Source organism: Scomber japonicus, chromosome 1 (genome assembly GCF_027409825.1).
Source record: "Scomber japonicus isolate fScoJap1 chromosome 1, fScoJap1.pri, whole genome shotgun sequence".
Taxonomy (NCBI): domain Eukaryota; kingdom Metazoa; phylum Chordata; class Actinopteri; order Scombriformes; family Scombridae; genus Scomber; species Scomber japonicus.
Genome location: NC_070578.1, coordinates 11,048,981 through 11,071,597, shown reverse-complemented (window position 1 = coordinate 11,071,597; position 22,617 = coordinate 11,048,981). Strand labels below are relative to the sequence as shown.

Genomic DNA, 22,617 nt, shown 5'->3' with positions numbered 1-22,617 from the left:
TCTCTTTTAGCCAAGCTCTCATATCCAAATCAGACTGTCTGAGACATGGGTGCAACTTATGGCTGTCAGTGACATAACTACTGTGGTGTGTTAGAAAGCAACAATCTTCTTTTATTTAAAGAATAGTCAAGCTTTTGATGATTTTTTAAAAGTCATTTATTGTCCTGTGTCTCTGGACGAGGAGTCACAGTGGTTCAACAGTGGGCAGTTTGGGGTTATTAATCCACTAGCAGATAAAGGTGTTGCATGCTGTGACACACATTTTACTCAACTAAGTATTAGCTCTACTGGAGTTCATGACTCCTCGTCTTAATTTTTGTCACAGGCAACAATGTTAAACTAAACCTATATTGTTTTTGTATGTGTGTGAATGTCATTCCATATGCAAAACAATAAATAAAATGCATTCCTATACAGATTGTGGATGCAAGTACATTAAAATGAATTCCTTTTAAAAAGTAGAAGTCTGATGGTAGGTGGCCACAGATTAACTTTTTTGGCCTGCTGATAAAGTTGTCTACAGCCTCTGTCAAAACTAGCACAATAATTAAAGAGATTAAAATAAATTGTGTGTGTGTGTGTGTGTGTGTGTGTGTGTGTGTGTGTGTGTGTGTGTGTGTGTGTGTGTGTGTGTGTGTGTGTGAGAGAGAGAGAGACAGAGAGAAAGAGAGAGAGAGAGAGAGAGAGAGAGAGAGAGAGAGAGAGAGAATACAAATAAATATATGATATGAAATTTTGTATCCAAGTAACAAAGCTCGTGGATAAACCTTTGCCCTGTTGACTTGTTTAACATCATGCAATCTTCATATAATTGTGGTCATAAATGGAGAAACGACTGGTGTCACATGAAATGATGTGACATTTACGGACTGAGGAATTTCCACTATTATTTGTGGTAGAAGTTAACTGGCCTGAAATTGTTGACCCTCTCTCCTCTTCTTAGCTTTTTGTTTTACGTGTTCTTGTTTAATGCTATTGTTTGCTCCTACTGGTCACTGCACTTTATAAAAAACTGCTAAAGATAGAAAAATACCCTCAGAATAGCTCCTCAACGCAACTTTATCGAGACTCTGGTAATTCCTAAAGTCTTGAACGCAGCACTGGGCACGTCAGCTGCTAATGAGACGTACAAAACTCACGTGACAGTCTGGACCAGTTCATCATCATGGCTGCAGCACCACAGTGAGTTGTGTTTTCTTCTCTCTAACAGCATTTTATTGACTAGAATACGTATTTATCCCAGGTCAGATAATCAATAGTCGTGTTAGCTCCGGACCACCGGAACATTTATGTCTCAGGTTTATAAGTTGTTGCCAGCCAGATCCACCGTTACCAAGTTACCCTGTCTGTCAAACCAGCATACCAGTTCAAATTGTAAGGGTGTAACAACTATTTATATGAATGCTACACATATTTAAACATTTGAAAACAACGATTTTTTTTCTCTCACTTTCAAAAAAGACTCACTTTCAGTTTCGAACTAGCGAACTAAAAAACGGAACTTACCGACCTCTAACTGCTTTCAGTCTAATATTGTAACTCCTCAGAAATGTAATGTTTTGCTTCCAATGTCTTAATTTATAAGCCGACCTCGAGACACATTTAGTAATTTAGTAAATTCACCTGTTGGTAGCCTGAACTACTAATGAGTGACTGACTTAACATATATACACACAAAAATATGTCCAAAATCTGCATTTTTGTTATGTTTATTTGTCTTGCCACTTTCTGAAAGTGATAATATTGCCTCCCACTGTCCCTTTGTTACTGTTATACTTATTATTAGCTTTTGTATTGGATTCATTGTGTTGTCTTTATGAAGTCTGGTATCCAATTCTAAAAAATAAGCAGAAGTTAATATACTATCATAGGATGCAGTAAGAAGATTTGCAGAAATCAAAATTGCATATGGCACTGTACCAGATTACATTTGTGTCTGCTAAAACTGTTAAATGAATATTGTAACCTATACATATAAACAGTACAGGAAAACTGATTTGTTATAATTATGTTCTGTTTTCTCATCCAGGTAACATGCTATATATCATAAAATAATTATGTTTCAATGATTATGATTATCCTGTGATCTCAAAAGTACAAAGTCCATTGTCATCATGACACAATGCAGACCGACTTCTGATGACCATTAGATAAAACCACACACAGATCTGCTGAGATAATCACAAATGTGTCATAAACTTGCAAATTGCTGACTAGAATAAACGATAGTACACTGTATGACAGGATGTTAATTCAGAATGCCAGAAACCATGCCCTCAGAAAAATGAACATTGAACTTTAACACAAATTAAAAAGTTGGATATTATTAAGAATCATGAGGTCTTTTTTTAATGCCATGGCAAGGTGTTGGATTGCAATATAGTACTTTATTGTGACTCCTCTTCTTCAATAACAACATCTACCATCTCACTGTGGCTGTATCTTTACAGATACAGATGCACCTTTACACTCAGCCGACAGTGAATGTGTTTATCTTATCAGCAAAGCCACAGGCCAGAGATCAAGATTTACTACCAAGACCCAACACGTTACAAGGTTCTCTATCACTAATTTTGTCTTAATGCTTTCTGAGGACAGCCTGGTAAGGCTAGTTCACACACATCTTCAGGCTCAAATCTCATTATGTTTCAGTCATATCTGAAGGATTACTTGAGATATGACTGAAATATCATGGGTCTTAATTAAAATGATGATTCTCCTGAATTCTCTCACAAAATTTCGTATAACTTTCTAGTGCAACCTCCATAATTCCAGATAGAGAGATTAAAACGTATTGATTTGGAAAAACTTGCAGTCCTTGACAGAAAGTGATGATACCACATCACAGAAATCCTAATCTAGACACAAAGTCTTCCATTTAATAGCTATTCTTTTCAAACACTAGTCCAAACTGGGACTCCAAACATACGTCTCCTTGTCCTTTCAGACCTGTCTACTGGCTGGGTAAGGAGACCCTGAGGGTGTCTGCTGCCCTCTTTGCTGAGAACCGTCGAAGACTGTGCAACGGGCTGAAAGCCAAAGATGGATTGGTGTCAAAGTCTGTTGTGGTGCTGCAGGGAGGAGAGCAGAAACAGAGGTTCTGCACGGACACAGACCTCCTTTTCAGACAGGTAAGTAGTCACTCTGGGATTGGTGCAAAAACTGAGACTGGGGTGGGGGTAAGGTCTTGCATACATTTATCCATCCATGCAGCCATTATGCTCAGGTGATTCTCAGCTAACAGTAAATTTAGGTTTCCTTCAGAATGCCGTGGTTCGGTCTCCTCTCCTTAAAGAAAGGCACCAGGGGGCATTCTGTTGAGGTGCCCCAAAAACTTCACCTGGCTCCTCTCAAATTTGAGGACCAGTTCTGAGTTTCTCTGGCACTATTACACTCACTCTGTCACAAATATGTAGGCCAGACACCCTGCAGAGAAAACTCTTGTATTTATGATGTCAGTTCTGTGACACTAGCCTCTATTCTTGTAACTGTAGTTGTTTTTTAACAAAAATCAAAGGACACATTGAAAGTATTGTATTCATCTGTGTGGACTTATGTGACCTAATCAGAACACAACATGTTATATTATCATCTGATCATCTCTAACTTTGCTTTCTTCAAGCTAACTATTATAATCTCCCTCACTATTGCCCTGACTGACTGTCTGACTTTTGTAGGAGTCTTTCTTCCACTGGTCTTTTGGAGTAACCGAGCCCGACTGCTACGGAGCCATTGATGTGGACTCAGGGAAATCCATGCTTTTTGTTCCCAAACTGCCTGAAAGCTATGCCACTTGGATGGGAGAGTGAGTCACAGTAATCTTCAAAGCATGGTGTATATAGCCAACAATCATCACACGCTGGCCTTTTGCTGTTAGCTGTAACTTGAATAAAGGGTCATGTGCTACACAGTAATATACAAAAACATGTTTACACTGTGTGTAAGAGGGTTTATGATGATTTAATTCATTGTAAATGCTGCCAAGAACCCTTAAAGACATTATATTTTTGTCGACACATAAACGATATTTGACTAAACAGAGGCCGTAGTCATCCAGTCCACATGCTACATGTGTGAGAAGAGAACAAATGAGCTCAAATAAGTAGATTGTTTTGAATATCATGAATCCTCCTGCAAAAGGCCTAAAATTCCACTTAAAAGACATGAACTTGCAGATGAATAGAAATAAATTGCACATTTGGCTAGAGTAGCAACGATTAGTTGATTAATCAATCGGGGGATAATTACTGGGAAACAGGGAAGTAACGTGCAGACTTTTGACCAGTATTTTCACTCGGGAGGAATTACTTGATTGGCACTTTTATGCAAGTTCCAGGTACCAGGTTCTTCATTAATTATGCTTCCTTCCTCCGATCTTTAGTTCTGCACTCTATCTCATCTGATATGTTTTTAGAGAACGAATCTTAAAATGCCTGTGTCTGGGTCTTTTTTTTGTCTCTGGACTGTATTTGACCTTTGTGTGTTTTGCATCTGTTGACAGGATCTATACTAAACAGCACTTCAAGGAGAAGTATGCTGTTGATGAGGTGCACTACGCCTGTGATGTAAGTCTACCTTTGTTGATTCTCATCTATCCAACCTGTGTGTGTGTGTGTGTGTGTGTGTGTGTGTGTGTGTGTGTGTGTGTGTGTGTGTGTGTGTGTGTGTGTGTGTGTGTGTGTGTGTGTGTGTGTGTGTGTGTGTGTGTGTGTGTGTGTGTGTGTGTGTGTGTGTGTGTCCGACCTTTTCCCTGTGCAGTAACTGAACTTTGACTATAAGGTCACTGAGTAGTGCATCCATAGACTTGTTAAATGGCTGTGATTACTTATTTTGAGAATTTTGGAAAACAGTCATTCATATCAGTGTTGACAGCAGATTCCCAGGGGAGCGATATTGGAGGGATGACAGCTCCCCAGCTATTTTGGAGAAGTGCCAGTTGACAAATCAAAATAACATATTCAGACTGTCAGTTTTCATGTGAAATAATCACATATAATTTTACTTAAATTTCTATATTTACACTGTGCACCCTGCAGAGGACAACGGTTTGTCAAGACTTGAAATGTGAATGCTATGTTTTTAATAACTTCAAAGGCTTCAGGTTATCTTTCTTTTGTTAAGGTTTAAGTATGTGCCATGATCTACAGTATGTTGTTAGGCTGTAAATAAGTTCTTTAATTTTTGCAAATATTCGTTAGGTTAGGTTTGTTGTTTACCCTTGTTTTTCCCAAGTTTTGTATATTTCTGTTTGCTCTGCAAACTTTAATCTTCTGCTCGGCTTTATTTGACTGACAAATGTGTTTTACTCCAGTGGGTTACACAAATGGCTTTTAAAATGAACAAATATCATCCAGCCATTAAAAACTTGTACTACAGGCTTGGTATACATATAAACAGTCAAAAACTTTCGGCTATGTGTGAAAATGAGAAGATATCAAATTTGTGACTTATTAAGTTAGTTGACACTTTGAAGTTATTGTTGCAGCTAATCATTGATGTATTGAAGCTTCAACTTGGATTTAGTTGGGTAATAATAGCAATCCTCAAATATCAACACAGTGTCTGTGAACATTGAGCCAGGGATATTTTACCTGACATTTACGCTGTTAGCAGAGGAGTAATAAAGTCGCTTGAGGTTTGTCATTCAGTGTGCTGCTGAGGACCAGAGAGGCCACAGAGCCACAACGGTGCCTGCCAGAGTGACCTTTATTCTGCAGCCTGAAAGCAGATTAATCTGCTGCTCTACTGTGTGTTTCAGTCTTCTAATTACTCCCTGTCTGCTTCTTTACAGATTGCTGATGTCCTCACCAACCTGAGTCCAGCAGTTCTCCTAACACTGGTATACAGTTTATTTCCCCACATTTAAGTTACTTCTTGTATCCATTTCTAGTTTTTCTCATTCAGAGTGTAGTTAGGACAGTGCATCACAGTAAGCTGGATGCCCCACAGTCGGCCCTTCGGAGGCTACGTCTGGATGAGGAAGCATCGGCATCGCCGTAGAACATGGTTATGGTTATTGAAGTCATGTAACACAAAGCTGTTTGTTACATTGCCACAAATCTAAATCCTCTGAATCCTCTCAATTCTCAGAATACCTGCTATTTAAAGTTTGAAATATTAAGATTGTCAAAAAATGTTATTGTACTGAGTGCTAAAATGTGCAGTTTAAGAATGATTCACTAATTCCAAAAGCTCTCAAAAACGTTTTGTCTTTCTGTGACAATGGAATAGATGATCAGCCACAGACCAATCTATGTACAGCATTGGACCCATGTGTGATTTCATTTCACGTGTTTGTTTTTTTCTATGCAGCGAGGACAGAACACAGATAGTGGGAGCATCTGCCGTGAAGCTTCCTTTGAAGGAATTAGCCGGTATGTTTAATTGGAGTCAATTTGCATTAACATAATTATACTTTGTTCTGGGAGGTTATTGTTGTGTTTTTCTTTTCTTTTATAACCAAGGATGCACCAGTCTCTCATGCATACCAATTGTTACTGATTAACCTAATTCTGATTATAGTTTAATTAAGTAAACAATCTTGCTTTTGCTCGTAGGTTATCATTTAACGGTGATGTTGTCCTGTTGTCCTTACTACTGCTCTTTGTTCTTTTTTTAAACATGTATATATTACAGCCTTTTATCTTTTCTACACTCTGAACCTGACAACTTTTGAAAAAGTAATCACATTTATTTCAATGGTTGGATAACCATTTGCATAAACTTGCATTTATATTCATAATTTTGCTGTTTTTGTTTTGTTTTAAAATCAGCTTCCAAGTGAACAACACTCTCTTACACCCAGTCATTGTGGAGTGGTAAGTACTTAAAATGTTCAGTAATATTATTGAGAAAGCCCACTCAAGATAGGAATTATTACTGTAGTGTCTCCTTTCATTTCCAAATTATTCCCTCAGTCAGATTCTGCTGCATGTAACTAGCAAACCTTGGCAATTGCAGCTGCCCAGTCAGGTAATTGTGTGTCTGCCATCAGAAGCAGGGCTTTTCTGTGGGTTGTTTTTTTTTCCCTTAGTGTTAGAAGCCAGCCTACACAGATGTAATGGACTTCGTGCTTGCCTGGTTGTCCTTGGCATTAGGGTTGGCACCCTCCAGATGAATTGACATTTTGTGAAATAAGGAGGAATGCTTTTCAGGCACACCTCCTGGGGAGAAAGACTTGATTGAACCCCTATGCCCCTTCAAATGGCTCTTTATTAATGGTCTTTTTTGATTTGTTTTGGGGGGTTTTTAACTTTGATTTGTGTTATTAACTGCACTGTGTGCTGTATTTGGTTCTATCATTGAAGGAATCCTGAATACTCTCCAGTATTTATTTCATTTCTTACTATCTAAAGTGAAGCATTCACATTCATAAGTAATAAGAAATGGCCTCAGTTTAGTTCTGATGTTGTCTGAAGCTCAGTTTTAAATCAGTGAAATTGGTGGAAACTCTGTAATTGTAGATAATGAGAAAGTTTCCCTCTGGAATTTCAAGAAACAACAGGTGTTATGTACAGTATGTACAACCTTTCTGTGAATGATGGAGGACAGTTATTAGCAGTGTAGATACAATTCAAAAATGTCTCCTTTCACCCATCACATGATACTGCATTCTTAATGTTCTGGTGGTATGAATTCTGTGCTGTTTGGATGTAAATGCTGCTAGTGCTTTATGTGCATGTATGAACAGCAGAGCTGGTTCTTCACTTCTTGTTTCTGTGTGTTCCTGCAGCCGCCTGACTAAGACAGATATGGAGCTGGAGGTCCTGCGCTACACCAACAGGATTTCCAGTGAAGCTCACAAAATGGTAAGATTGATAATATATATTAATCTGCAAGGACTTTCACATTGATATATTTGAATTTTCCAAACAATTTGAGAAAGGAAACGAAAGAAATGGAAAGTTTAGAGCTTAAAATTAAACACCCAAAGTATCAAAGCAAACTGTAAAGCTTATTGAGTTTAAAACTTGCCCAGATGATTCAAGAAGTCAGAATCTTCTAAGGCTATAAACTGTTTAAATGTTATAGATTTTATCTTCATCCAGTAGCTTGGAGGGTAGCAGTTAACTGTGATAGCCTTTGACCAACAATCTGTAACATTAAAGCAATATTTCACTTGTGAAGAGAAATTTCACTTCTCACAATGAATAACCTCTTCAGGGGCTGTGGAGCAGTTAACCTCTTAATGTGATCTGCCCTGGGAATTCACTGTCACATCAGCATTCAACATTTTTCCCCCTGCTGTTTCCCTATTGTTAAGAGTGTGATCATTAGACACAGTTTCTGAGGTGTGGAACCAGGTGTTTTGTGTCATCCTTTCTGGCATAAAAATAGAAAATGTTCTTCTCTATCAGCAGTTGTGTGAGGGCACTTATGAACTCTTCATGTCCACTTTGAATAAAAACTGTAGACTATCCTGAAGGGAATAATCCACAATTCACAGTATTATGTCCAATAAACTAAGTGGGGGAAAAAGAAACTTTCAGGAAAAGCTCATAATTGCCTTTTTGCATGTAAACTCTGTGTGAAAATAAAATAATAAATGACACTACACAAAAAACATGACCTTAGGCACTTAACTCACCTTTTTTTGTAGATCATGAAGCATGTGAAACCTGGACAGAAAGAATATGAAATGGAGAGGTAAGTAATGCATTTTATCAGTTGGTCATCTTTTATAGGCGCATGTTTGGAGTCACGAAATAGAATGCCCTTTATACTTATATATTGGGACTGAATCAATCAATAAATAAAAACTTCTCTAGTCAATGAGTTAAGTCCTTAAATCCTAATCATGAAAGTGATGAACTGGCAATTTGAGCCAAAAGAAATGTCATGCCTCAGTACATGTTGACAGTTAAGTAACCGTATGATTATTGAGTTATGAAATCAGTACCGTAGAGTTTTTGCTTATTGTGAGTGCACTACATTATTTCACGCTTCACGGGGCCATAAGGACACTGATTGACCTGAAATGACTGTATACTGTAGTTACAGTACCAGTCAAATGTTTGGACACACATTCTAATTAATTGAATTAGGAATATGCATGGGCCAGGGTCGACTAATTGGTAGGTATAAGTGACGACTAATTCAATATTCGCTACATGCCAACATTCACAGGGGCTAAATATATATAATGAGTGTAAAATAACTTTCAATATTCATAATAAACAGCAAGCTTTAACTGCGCACACTTGTATTAATTTAAATGATAATTAGCCCTTAATTATTTACAGAAACACATTCATTAAAGCGACTCTTACCTTTCTTGCATTTCACACAGCACTTTGAAAAAACTTGAACAGCAACAACCCCTCCTCCCTATGTCCCACCCCAGCACTCCCCGTCCGCGAACGCGCACTACGATAGTTTTTTTTATATAGTTTTTTTTCCCCCGTGGGAGCGGCTGGAGGTGGAAGCCGTGGCCCGCTTTTGTCGGTCATTGTCATTCACTACTGTCTGTTTACGGCTATCTCCGTGTATCATGGATGTATTATAATGCTGTGGATTCACAACAGACTCTCTTCTGGGTGGGGGTGTGTGCGTGATTACGTAATGCGAAAGGGGGAAACAGGCAGGCCGCTCTGCCAATCATATCATTCGGACCGAATGATATGATTGGTCAGAGTTTTCACGGAATATTATGATAATGGAAGAATGATGAGTTTCTATGCCTGGTGGATCTCTCTAACATTTTAGAGTGTCATTACCTTATTAATAGTATTTTAACCTTTTTTTACAATCATGTTAGTAGTGAGAGACATAACGTTAGTTTTCTCAGTGACTTTTGTCACAAATGTTTACATACTAGTAACCGTCAGCAGCTTTTTCAGATGAGTCGGTCGTTTTTCCACGCTGGACTTTTGTCTGGTTTTGTCTGCATCATATTCCCTCCAGTCAGCTAGCTAGCAGGCTAACTTACTACCAAGTCAAAGGGCAGGAGTAAAAATTCTGTGTCAGACACTACTTCAAAATAAGGTGGAGGAGCTTTACAAAAACTTAGAGATCCCCCTAGTGGCTGAAAGTGAGAATTGCTCTGCAGTAGTTGTTAATGAACCCTTCATAGTAGACTACACAGCTCAACTCTTTACTAAGGTTTTTCAATAAATAAAAAAAACAACCATTGTACAAAGTCGACTTTAGACTCCGCAAACGACAATTCGATTATTCGGTCTTAAAGACACATCCCTAAATTGAATTAAGATTAAATAAGAGGCCAATACATTATTAAAGGAACAGGGTGATAATCAAATGGAAGATTGATATAGATTCAGAACGAAGCTTTTAGACATGTTGTAGAAAATTTTTTGATTCATGGGCTTGTCATCCTACACAGCGTTGCAATGCTGTCGAGACGAAGTGTTTGATGTGCTCAGCCGTGTGATGATTAAAGAATGAGTGCTGAATGAATTCTTTAAAAGCATGGAGTCAGGAAGAGGGCAGTGCAAGTCCTTTAGCTAATTGGTGTTTTTTCTGATCTTTGCTGTGCTGACATTTTTTTGGTTTCCGTTCTTGTTTAGTTTCCTTGCTGACTTGCTTTTTTCCTCCCCTTGCAGCCTGTTCCAGCACTACTGCTACACCAAAGGAGGAATGCGTCACACTTCGTACACCTGCATCTGTGGAACGTGAGAGCTTTACAATACATTCCTTGCCTGTTTTATTTCTGATGTGCTAAATTACTTACATACTGGTTTTCTTAATGTCATAATTGAATAATTGCACACCGTCTAGGATAAGAATATTGCCATCAATCTATTACAGTGTGCTTTGATGTTCGAGAAATTGCCATTTGAAATCTTGAGATCAAATTATGTATGCACATGTTAACCTGAACATCAATGAACAAACAAAAATGTCTGAAATAATATGGTCCAAACCAATACAACAACAACAACAACACAAAGTTCAATCAAGACCCTACTGTCAATGAAAGTTAAAAGGGTTCATGTGTAACTGGACAGACATGCTTCTTGTTCTAACCCTCAAGTGTCTGTGGCACTCCACCACCCTCAGGGGTTTGAACATAAAGTATCATCAGGATGCGTAGCTGGTTGTAGAGATATTGGCACTCACTAAGTATCCCAGGGGTCTTGTTGGCCAAACCAAACGATGCTCTGGAAAACAGAGCAAAGCATCATTCTCTGTTGCCAGCTAGCAGCATCATTATGGATGAAGAATTTTGAAACGCTAATCATGCTCTGACCTTTTGTATTAAAGGCCATGTGTAATGAGCATTTTCTGGGGATTAGTGGTCAGTGATTGCAAGTTGTTTTCCTGTTCAAATGAAGATCTTGAAAAACTAGGACCAAGCCATCACAATTATTCTTCAAAGAGACAACATGTCTAGGCTTTCTAGTCAATGGTAAAGGGAGATTGATGAGAACTGAAAAGGCTGGAATGCCATTGATGCTTTACTGAAATACATTATTACTTTAAAATTGTTTTAGTAGTAGCTATATGTGTCATACATTATGCAATTACCACCATGTAGATATGTAGTTAGTACTGTCTTTCTAATTAATGTAATCATGTCATTGTTCATCACCAGGGGCAATAATTCCTCTGTTCTCCACTATGGTCATGCTGGAGCTCCCAATGACAAGACAATTGTAGATGGAGACATGTGGTGAGTAGATCGTTTTTTAACTCTTAACACAAAGCACTTTGAAATCAAAGTTGATCTAAACAGTTGAGATGGTTTGTCCCCTGCAGTCTCTTCGACATGGGTGGAGAGTACTATTGCTACTCCTCAGACATCACCTGCTCCTTCCCAGCCAATGGGAAGTTCACTCCAGACCAGAGAGCCATCTATGAGGCAGTCCTCAAGTCCTCCCTAGCCGTCATGGCTGCCATCAAACCAGGTTATCATCTCAGTTATCAACTATTGAGGTCACAGTACAGACCTATAAAGTAAACTGAGCAAGGGTATTTCAATTTGATCTTTGATTTGAAGTACCACCAGCACAGAGGTGAATTACACTTCATTTTGTTGCAATTTATGAGTACCTTTATTGTTGTATCTAAGTCCAAATCTTATTTAAGATCTTACTACAGATTTATCAGTATCACCAATAGGTGGACATTCCATTCACTATGTGCCTTGGTTCTTCAGTAAACAAAACAAATCTTTATTAAGAATGTTAGATTTTGTGATGCCTTTTATGGGTTGAGCTATAATTACCTGAATACTTTTCCATGTTGTATGTTAAACTAAACAATGATTTTTAACAACAATGATTTTTTGTTCTGTTGTGTTTCTTCTGAAGGTGTAAAGTGGACTGACATGCACCGCCTGGCTGACCGGGTTCACCTGGAGGAGCTGGTGAAGATCGGCATCCTGAATGGCAACTTGGAGGACATGATGAAGGTCCACATGGGCTCCGTCTTCATGCCTCACGGCCTGGGACACCTGCTGGGCATCGATGTGCACGATGTGGGAGGCTACCCTGAGGTGAGAACAATTGACTTAGATTCTGTAGTTTCCTGCAACACAAACCAACAGTAGTCAGGTTTGTATCAGTCTCCAAACCAAAACTATATCAGGAAACTTAAAACAAAGTTTTATTTTTTAACTGCAGTTTTAAACTGTCTTGTTGTCCAGGGGGTGGAGCGTATAGATGAGCCTGGACTGAGGAGTCTTCGAATGGGCCGCTTGGTGCAGGAGCGGATGGTCCTCACCGTGGAGCCTGGTATATACTTCATCAACCACCTGCTGGATCAGGCCCTGGCCAACCCTGCACAGAGCTGCTTCATCAACAACCAAGTGCTGGCTCGTTTCCGTGGCTTCGGAGGGGTCAGTTTGCCTGCACACTGTTATTTGTTTGTTTCACAGTTTGGTTTCACCAGAGGGGTAGTAAACATGAGTCGAGTTGTCTACAGGATTAGTGCTACAAAGCCCACTAATACTGCAATTCACACACAAGGTTGCAAGGCAAAATGTCCCAAAATGTCTTACAATCCCTTAAGCAGTCTCTGTCATATCTATCTAGTGTTGTTGTCCTTGTCTCACTGTCTGCACTCTGCTGCATTAGACATGGATTTGAAGATGTTAAAGTCACAGACTGCAGGGTTTAGGGAGTAATATGGAAATGTTAAGGTAGATTTAAATACAAAATATCAGAGAACCTGATGAATTGTAAAGAGAATTCATTAAAAAGACCTGATGAGTAATAGGCATCCAGCCATTATTGAACAAAAACTCATAAAAACCTTTCTGAACTGACAACTCGCATTATTAACCCTTATTAAGGTTAACTAATTAATCTCTTAAAACCATGTAACGCAAACTCAGTAATTAAATCTTTAATTACTTTAATTCATTTCTAGGATTTGACATGGCAAATAGCACAAATATCAGGTTGGAAACAAATCCCAAGTTTAGAGGTCCTGATCAAATAATCCTGATCAAAGAGACATTTTGACAGTTTGAGTCATGAGTTCAGTGTTAACTTTTTCACTTTTAAATACAATAAATTTAGAGGGTTTTTGTTATCTAATTACTTGAGTATTTTACTCTGTTGGTTTCACTGTGTCTGACCTCAGCTATTATGTAGGTGAATCAGTCAATTATCATAAATTATAGGAATGATGACCAATATTATGACATTGTCCAAAAAACATAACCATTCCTATAAATGCTTAAAGTAGGATCACATTTAACTCCATTTAACTTCCATGTTATTACAGATCAAATTCAAAATATGAGAAGTTGTCTGTTCACATAATTACATTTGATGATGCGTTGGCCTTTGATAGTCTTGATTCTACCATGTTGAACTGATCACTGTATCTCTATGTGCAGGTTCGCATTGAAGATGACATTGCAGTAACAGCGACTGGTATGGAGCTGCTGACCTGTGTCCCTCGTACTGTGGAGGAGATTGAGGCATTCATGAGCGACTCTGCAAAAGACTTCAGCCCCGTCGTCAGCAGTGAGAAATGACAACTCTCAGTAAAGTCCAAGATGTTAGCTGTGATGTCAGCAAATCCATAATCAAGACTCAGCCAAAGCAACAGAATTAACATAACTGTCATAAGCAAGCAAACTTAAAAATCTCATGCAGTATCTCATCTAATCTTTCATAATGGTTTTAAAATAGTGTTAAATATTAGCAACACAACACTTTAAGGGAAAACTCATCTTTTAATACTTCAATAGTATTAATAATTAATTTCTGTGCCTCTTGGTAAATACATTTAAAAATGTTTTTTAAATGATTCTTATTCTTATATTCCTCTTTGTAAACATTGATTCAAATATGTTGTGAAATTGAAATAAATAAAAAAATAATAATTTGCTAATGTTTGTAGCAGGCTTTTATTTGCTAATTCAATTTGTATTTTGTTGAAACACTCTTCTTAAAGGATATACAGATCAGTACATTGGGCCCCAAGGTTTCTGCAAACCACACAATTGCCAGATTAGTCCTCTTATCGTCATAATGTTATGAAGATTTGGCAGAATTAAACATGTATTGTTGTATATTTGTCTTTGTACATCATCCACTATTTGATATAAAAACAGAAGCAATTTAGGAATCCCACTAGAAAAGTATGCTGTCAAGCATACCAATTAATAATTATGTTTATTTCAGAAAATTCTTGGAAAAATCAAGTCAAGTTGTCATGTTGACACATTAAGAATAGTTATTTCTGTCTTGGATTGAATCCATTGAATACTTGAGTCAGCCTGAATATAAACATACATTCAGTTTATAAACGTACTTATGTATCAGGGGTCTGTACCATGAAGCAGGGTTAATGGGGTGGTCTGCTATCTTTAAGCTTCTTTCAGTATCACGAAGCTGCCTCACTTTTAACAAGGATAAATCACTGTTGTAACCGATTAGCTAACCTGTTGTGGAGAAAGTGTTTGAAGGGACCTGGTGACAGCTATAATAGAAGACTGCTCAATGTTTGAGAGTTATGGTCTACATGTTTTGTATGTGATTAATGAAAAGGATGTTGTGGCAGAGAAAGTGGGTTTATAAACTATTTACTGTAACGTTTAAGGTTCAAGAAATGAACTACACTATGTACCTATTTAACAATTATAGGGTATGATAATATTGTCAAAAGATAAAAGTGGAAACTAAGTAAGTAAAGTATTTCACCCTGTGTACACAACCATAAATTAGTTCCTTGGTCTCTGAAGCCATAAGCAAACGGAACCACCCTTTTCCCATCGGGGACAGACTCACCACCAGTCTTGATTATCTGAAATAAGCCTCTTTCAGCATAACTCAGAACGTCTTCCCACAGGTTAACCTCACCGTGGGTCTTATATGTGTTGGGTGCAACACAGAGCTTCCCTGGGGAAAAAAAAACATACTTTTAAATGGTGCTGTGGGGCTAAAAAGAACACACACACACCACAGTCGTGTACTGTCTTTCACAGGTTAATTCTTACAAGTATTGGCCACCAGGGGCCACTGTAATTCTTCACTGGAACAGACAGCAGCTCACAGCAGAAATACACAACCATTTAGAGTCATCCTTCTTCTTCTAAGAGGCCATCATAATTCTATTATTTACTTTCTTCTTCCTTCTGGGAACTAACAAGCATTCACATTTTTCAAACACACACTATTCCAACTAGAAACACATGTTTCGGAAACCTTCAACTGAGACATCAGTTTAAGAAAGGCCAAAGGCTTGACATAACTCACCTATGCATAAACAACAGGTTGCAGTGCAGCCCTCTGTTGGTCCTGGCATGTAATAACATCCTACCCACTACCCTGTAGTTTACTGTGACTCTGGAATTAAGTACTACATCAAATTTTCTTTCAATTTAGAGAACACTTGTCACATGTAATGAACCGAACAAGATAGCAGGAACACTGTCTCTGTTCTGTCCAATCTTACAAATATATGCACTATGTATGAAAACTATTAACAGTTCAAGTCTTTGACACCAACATGGTTAAACAAGTGTGATCAAGAATAAACTGCAACCACCACAAAAAAAACAATGTCTCATGTTTGTCCTTGACACAATGTCCTTTACCTCACAAATACCTTCATATGAAATATCCTGTTTGTTTGAGATCGGCTGAGCTCCTTAATTGGTGAACCAGAAGTTGCATTGCTCTCCTTGGCATGTTTCACAATAGGCAGTTGAAATTAAAATGTTTCACACTAAACATTAGGTCACTGCAAATATTTGGCCCGAAAATCCATCTTAGCCCAGGTAACACTAATAGGCTTGTCTCATCAAACATTTGAATGTAGGTTACTGACCTAATGATGCAATATCTTGAAATGCCTTTTTCCCTCCTGAAATTTTTTTTCAATCTCACACTCAGTGAGAAATTAGGTATAGTAGAAGACCTAGATGATACCTAATCAAATGTGATAGGTAACAGACCAATCTCATGTCAGCCGGAGGTCTGCAGAAAGACAGCTAGCATTAAATGTAATGTGCATGATCTCAAATTTGTATTATTATTTTATTTTGGAAGTAATCAATCCATAACTGGTAGTTTCCCAACCTGCGTGGTACCATGGTATCTTTAGTACCAGAATATGCACCAACAGCACTCTACCTTCCACAATAATCTATAGGGATATTAAAAAGTCTATACTAATACACATTATTGATATTATTTAATCACTGCCTTATTTATTGGCTCTGCTTATTATCCCACGGCATCTTAACTTCACTCTTATTCTGAATCTGTGTTTTGTCTGCTCAATGAATATATCTCTGGAGAAAAAGAAAGCTATTCAAATTTTTGACATTGCTTTTGTGTATCTATATTGAGAGTCTTGAATCCTGGCTTGCTTCCTGAGAAGAAATATTGGAAAGTATGTTCTTTTAATACAATATGTATCTGAGAAATTCCCACAGCATGCACCAAGTACATCACTCAGAAAACTTCAGCAAGGTTACCTCAGAAACTGTTCTTGAAGGTAGTTTTACTAGTGAAGTTTCTTTTCCCTGAAGATATGAAAGCAGAACAATGCCAATCAGCTGAAAGTGGAGCATGACTCCAGTCAGCAACATCTTGTTTGCACTACATTATACCATGGCTGCATCACCACTGCAAGTTGAGTTTTCCATATTTTGACAGCACTTTCGCTAACCAGAATATGCTTTTACTGTAAGTCAGTGGAACTATGTAATGTTTAAAGTTGAGGTTTGAATCGAGCTATTGTTTTGATAGCTACAGAGATGGGTTACATTTGAAAGAAGAATGCTCACTAAAAAAACTCTCTTAAAATGTACAACTGGAACAAGCAAACTGCTATTGAGACTTCTAGTTGTTTTTGTTTTCCAGTAAACTCACTAAATTCTATAATGCATACATGTTAGTTTGTGGATTAACTTTTTGTTAACTTCAGTTGATTCTGGGAACAAGTGCAGTTGTGAGTCTGCTATGGGAGATGCAACACATTTAGCAAGAATATGCTTTTATTCATCCATGTATCCATTAGTAACCCTGAAGTGGTGTCAGGCCAGCAGCGAGTTTAAGATCCTTCAGATTAAATAAAAGTAGAGACAGTAAAATAACTATTACTGAGACAGAACAGTAGTAAGGTAAATCAAGAACAAATAAAGGCAAATATGTGCACACATGAATACAAATCTATACAAAAACATAAATATACATGTAGAAGCATAAACACACATACAAAACATTGGTACATTGTTACCGATCTCTAAAGGAAGTGCATTCCAGAGTTTGAGACAGCAAAAGCTCAGTTTTGGTCATCTAGGGTGCTTGATATCTGGGTATCATCTGCATTACAGTGATAAGACACATTATGTCTTTGCATTACGTGACCTAATGGAAACATATAGTGATAAAGGACAGGACCCTGAATGGAACCTTATGGCACCCCTGAAGTAATATAAGCAGTGGAAAATGAGGAACTACCAAGCAGTACTGCGAATATTCTTTTAGAAAGACCACATTTAAACCAGTAGTCAAGCAGGACCTGATATACCAACCCAATCAAACAAATGTTTTAAATGAAGTTCTTGATCTATTGTATCAAAAGCAGTGCTGATTTCAAGAACAACTAAAATTCTTTCTACAGATTTATAATTTTTCTGGGCGTTCTTTCTTCCAGGTGAACAACACTCTTTTACAACCAGTCATTGTGGAATGGTAATTGATTAATTAATGCATGATAAATATAATTGGGAAAGCCCACAGACTAGAATAAAGATTGCAGTGACCTCCGTAGTGGCCTTAACATTTCTTCAGTCAAATTCTCACAAGCTGCCCAGTCAGGTAATTGTGTGTCTGCAATCAGAAGCAGGGATTTTAATTTGGGTTTTTTCCTCTTAGCATTGGAAGCAACGGTACACAGATGTAATGGACTTCATGCATGCCAGGTTGTCCTTGGCATTAGAATTGGCACCCTCCAGATTAATTGACATTTTGTAAAATAAGGAAGAAATCTTTTCAGGCAGGCACACCTCCTTGGAAGAAAGACTTGGTCGAACTTCTATGCCTCCTTGCATGGCTCTTTATTAATGGTCTGTTTATTGTGTTATAGATTTGGATCTATTATTGTAGAAATCCTACTATCAGCAATTTAAGGTGCAACATCTGCTATTATTGCCAAAAAACATAAGAGTAATAATAACAAGGATCAGAAAGGAAATGTGAACGTATGGCAGTGTAATGACAGAGCTGGTGTCTCACTTCTGTTCTGTCTGTTCCTGCAGCTGCCTTCTGGAGACAGATATGGAGTTTGAGGTCCAGCACTACATCTGCCAGGGTAACGATTGAGGAAGGTATTAGAGAGACAAAAATTCAACATATTAAGATTAAAGCTGTATGAATGATGTCAATTGTAACTTAATACAGGATCTTTCAGTCTACCAATTAACAAAACAACAATAATCAACAAAATCAACCAAAAGCTGTACCAATAAAGTATTGTTTTATATTTGCACAAAACTTCACATTTTGATCTTTTTCCACTCATTACGCTTCGTAGAGGTGTACAGTAAAAACAGAAAATCAGTCTTTCCAATGTTTTTAACCCTTTGTGCGCCATTGCTCAAGTGATAAGTCCTCCAGTTTTGTAATATAAAAGGGTACGATAGGGGAGGGTGAGAAGCTTAAAAAACAGCAAGAAATGTTTCCATCTCCATGGTCCAATAGTTTCTCAAACTGCTTTCTAGTTAATTAATACTCTACAGACCTGAACTACTGTACATATAAAATATGGGCCTTACTTTAAATGCCTGTGTCCCACGTAGCATTTGATTTCACAAAGTGTTATAGGCTATGTCTTGTGTCTGACCGGAGCCTCATGTGTAACATGTACAGTGGGTCAAGTATTTTGAGCTGTTGCACCATCCTACACACAGGGGAAAAAAAGAGTAGGATTAGAAATGTTCCAACTTTGACGCCATCTGGTGGTAATTTAGCTACATGAATATCCCATGAAGTACCATACATTGAGTATATGGTGAACATTCTTTCAAATTAGTTTGGCTTAATTTGGCTGTAGTTTTCTGTTGATAAATCCCATTCTAAACATGTATTGCATAATAAATACTTGATATCCCTTTTCTATGTAGGTCATAAAGCATGTGAAACCTGTACAGAAGTATAGTCCACATTTTTTGCCTCTGCTGTGTGAGAGGAACCAGGAAATATGGGCTTGTCACCCCACACAGCACCGTGATGCTATTGAGATCTATAGAAGTGTTTGATGACTGAGTAGTGAATGAATTCTTTAAAAGTATTCAGGAAAGAGGGCAGTGAAAGCCCTTCAGCTATTAGGTGTTTTCTCTGATCTCCGCTGTGCTGAAATTGTTTAGTTTCCTTTCTCTTGCTAGGGTTTTTCTTTGAAGGAGTGCTTTTTCCCTCCTTGCAGCCTGTTCCAGCATACTGCAAAACTAATTTCACACTATCTGTGAAACGCAAGGGTTTTAGCTGTCAGCCTACAGCATCATTATGGATGAAGATTTGTGAGACATTTTTATCAATCATGCTTGCCTTTTGTGTCAAAGGTATTCGTTAGGTGTTAATGAATGTTTGTAATCTGTTTGTTTGAAATTAAATTCAGTCCGGGTGCAATTAATGACCTATAAGAAGAGCGAGGCAGTACACTGTCTTTGAATGTATACTACTGGATTTTTTTTTTACATGCAACAAATGAGAGCAGTGTGTAGCAACCCAGGGAGAGACCAGAGCAGAGAATTAACATGCAAAGCTAACACAAATCCAAAACAATATTCTGCCGTATGACATAGACATTGAAACTATAGTGAAATTTTGTCAATATGACTACCAACAGATCATTTTCACTGTCTATTTGTACTGAGAACTGTGCCAACATGCAGAAAAAATTGGCGAGAACCAGACTCTAGTTGATGTGCCACAGCATCCGTGCATGAGACATGTGGCTCAGGCAGGCTGTGTGGCTGCTCTGTTAACATGGGCCCCAAAATGATCATATAGCCTCCTACATCTCCATTGTATTACTGTATATTACACAGTACATGTGCAAGTACATTAAACTACATATAGGTCAGTATGACAGTTGTAGATTACCTTTTTTTTGAAAATTCTTATTGTTATTGCTGATACAAAATCAAAACTGGAATAAAGAGTTTGACCTTTTCATAAGCCTTAAAACATTCAACATGTATTAAATTCTCAACTTTGTCAGTACACGCTTTTTAAACATTTTTTTTATTGCTGTTGCTTTGATCTTGTATCATGTTTTCTTTGTATGCACTTCTTCAAAAGCTCCCACTTTGTATTTCCTGTCCATACAAACTAATTGCCAGAAAAAATCTGTAAATTATGTTTAAGCTGTACAAAGGTTTAGCCTTTGAATCACATATGTTAGTTATTTGACTTAATAATACTTCATAATCATGGTAGTATTGAATAACTGATAATCGGCATCCTGAATGACAGCTTGGAGGGCATGTCGAAGGTCAACATGGCTCCTTCATGCCTCACGACCTGGGGCACCTGCTGGGCAGTGATGTGCACAATATGGGAGGCTACCTTGTGGTGAGAATAATGTACTTAAATTGTGAAGTTTCCTGCATCACAAACCACCAATAGTCAGGTTTGTATGACTCAAAGTCTCCAGACAGTAGAAGAACAAAACAAGTTACTGTTTCTGTTATCAATAATGAAGATATAGAGATATTTGGTGCAGAAGTATGTATGTATTTATGTACAGTACAACACTTTGTTTCAGCTGTGGTTGTTTTAAAGTGCTTTATAAATAAAGTTGAGTTGAGTTGAGAAGTGATAACCAAACAACAAGAAGCCTAGCTACAGGAAGTTCAGGATGAGGACAGTGTAGAGGGGAAGGTGAAATGTTGCCTGAACTCTAACCACAGATGGTTTCAGGTTGTGGGGGAGGCACAGTCAACTCACAGTAGCTCCAGTTGAGGTGCTGGGTGCTCATCAGCAGAAGGTGTCAGTATATGAAGTATGTCACTGAATATGAATAAGATGCTTAGTCACTTCTCTGTGGATATACATGTACATTTTAAAAATCCATGTTTATGGCTGGTGCCACCAACAGTCAGATCCACAGGAGATGGCAAAATGTATTTAATCAGTTTAAACATTTCAGTCACATCTTAACATTTCACTTAATCCAGTTAAGAAGTAGGAAAATAGGAAAATAGGAAATAGGAAATCTATTACTTTTGGAGGGTGATGAGTTTGCACCATGGAGGAGATCAAAACGTTCATATCCGACTCTGTTCATTGAGACCTGTCACCAGCAGTAAGAAAAGCTGAATGACTACCCTCAGACAGACACTTGTAGTCAACCTTACTATTTCACTTGACTAACTTTACACAAGGTTCATTTACCAGCTTCCTCTGGAGCTTTCAACGACTTATCCAAAAGTGTTAATTCATTTTTGTGCCCCCAAGTGAAAGAAATTTAATTAATCATGAAGATGAAGATTCATTAAATCAGCATGTATATAATTTACAGAAGGTGCAACTTCTAGTATAAATCTTTAGTTGTAATACTGTCTTTGTCCTCTAGATGGATGACCCTCCGTATCACATGAATCAGTTTAGGAATGAGACAAGAAAAATATTCTGTAATGTATTCAAATAATTCTCAAAAACAGTCCTCATGAACTGTATAACACTTAAAAATGTAAAATACAGATAACATATTTTTTATTAGTTGCAGCTATATGTTGAATACTGATGGATTCTAGTATTGTTACTCAATTCTTTATCTTGTTTTTTTTTGAGAAAGAGAGAGTCAAGCCATCATTCTGGAACAATCAAAAATGAATGTAAACTTGAGTCATCTTGAACTTTTCTTCCAGCTGTGCTTCTTGCAATTTCAAATAGTCAGTTTTTTCAATATATAGATATATTTCTTTCCATTAAGTAGATACCTTTTCCACTAGTTATGAACAATATTTTGACCAGATACCGATCCCTTATACCAATCCTTTATATATATATATATATGTATATACATTTTCTTCATTAAAATTACACAAATAGAGTACCATCTAGGTCATATGGATATCATATCCTAGTATCTTTTGCAAAACCTTTTCTAAAACATAACTATTTTGCGGCATTTCCAAATTTACAAGTGGTCTCCATTTAATACTCCACATTCTCTCCAGCATGG

At 37.6% G+C, this 22,617-nt stretch overlaps 1 protein-coding gene across 1 annotated transcript; it reads left to right on the top strand.

Annotated features, from left to right (window-relative positions):
* Positions 1 to 1,136: 1,136 nt before the first annotated feature.
* LOC128358386 (xaa-Pro dipeptidase-like) lies at positions 1,137 to 14,287 on the top strand. The gene is made up of 15 exons (XM_053318642.1): positions 1,137 to 1,182; positions 2,948 to 3,131; positions 3,678 to 3,805; positions 4,502 to 4,565; positions 5,792 to 5,839; positions 6,313 to 6,374; positions 6,774 to 6,818; positions 7,733 to 7,808; positions 8,600 to 8,646; positions 10,563 to 10,631; positions 11,555 to 11,632; positions 11,719 to 11,867; positions 12,273 to 12,457; positions 12,608 to 12,799; positions 13,808 to 14,287. Exons 1-15 carry the CDS (start codon positions 1,166 to 1,168, stop codon positions 13,946 to 13,948), a joined length of 1,485 nt encoding a protein of 494 aa, XP_053174617.1. The 5' UTR covers positions 1,137 to 1,165; the 3' UTR covers positions 13,949 to 14,287.
* Positions 14,288 to 22,617: the final 8,330 nt, after the last annotated feature.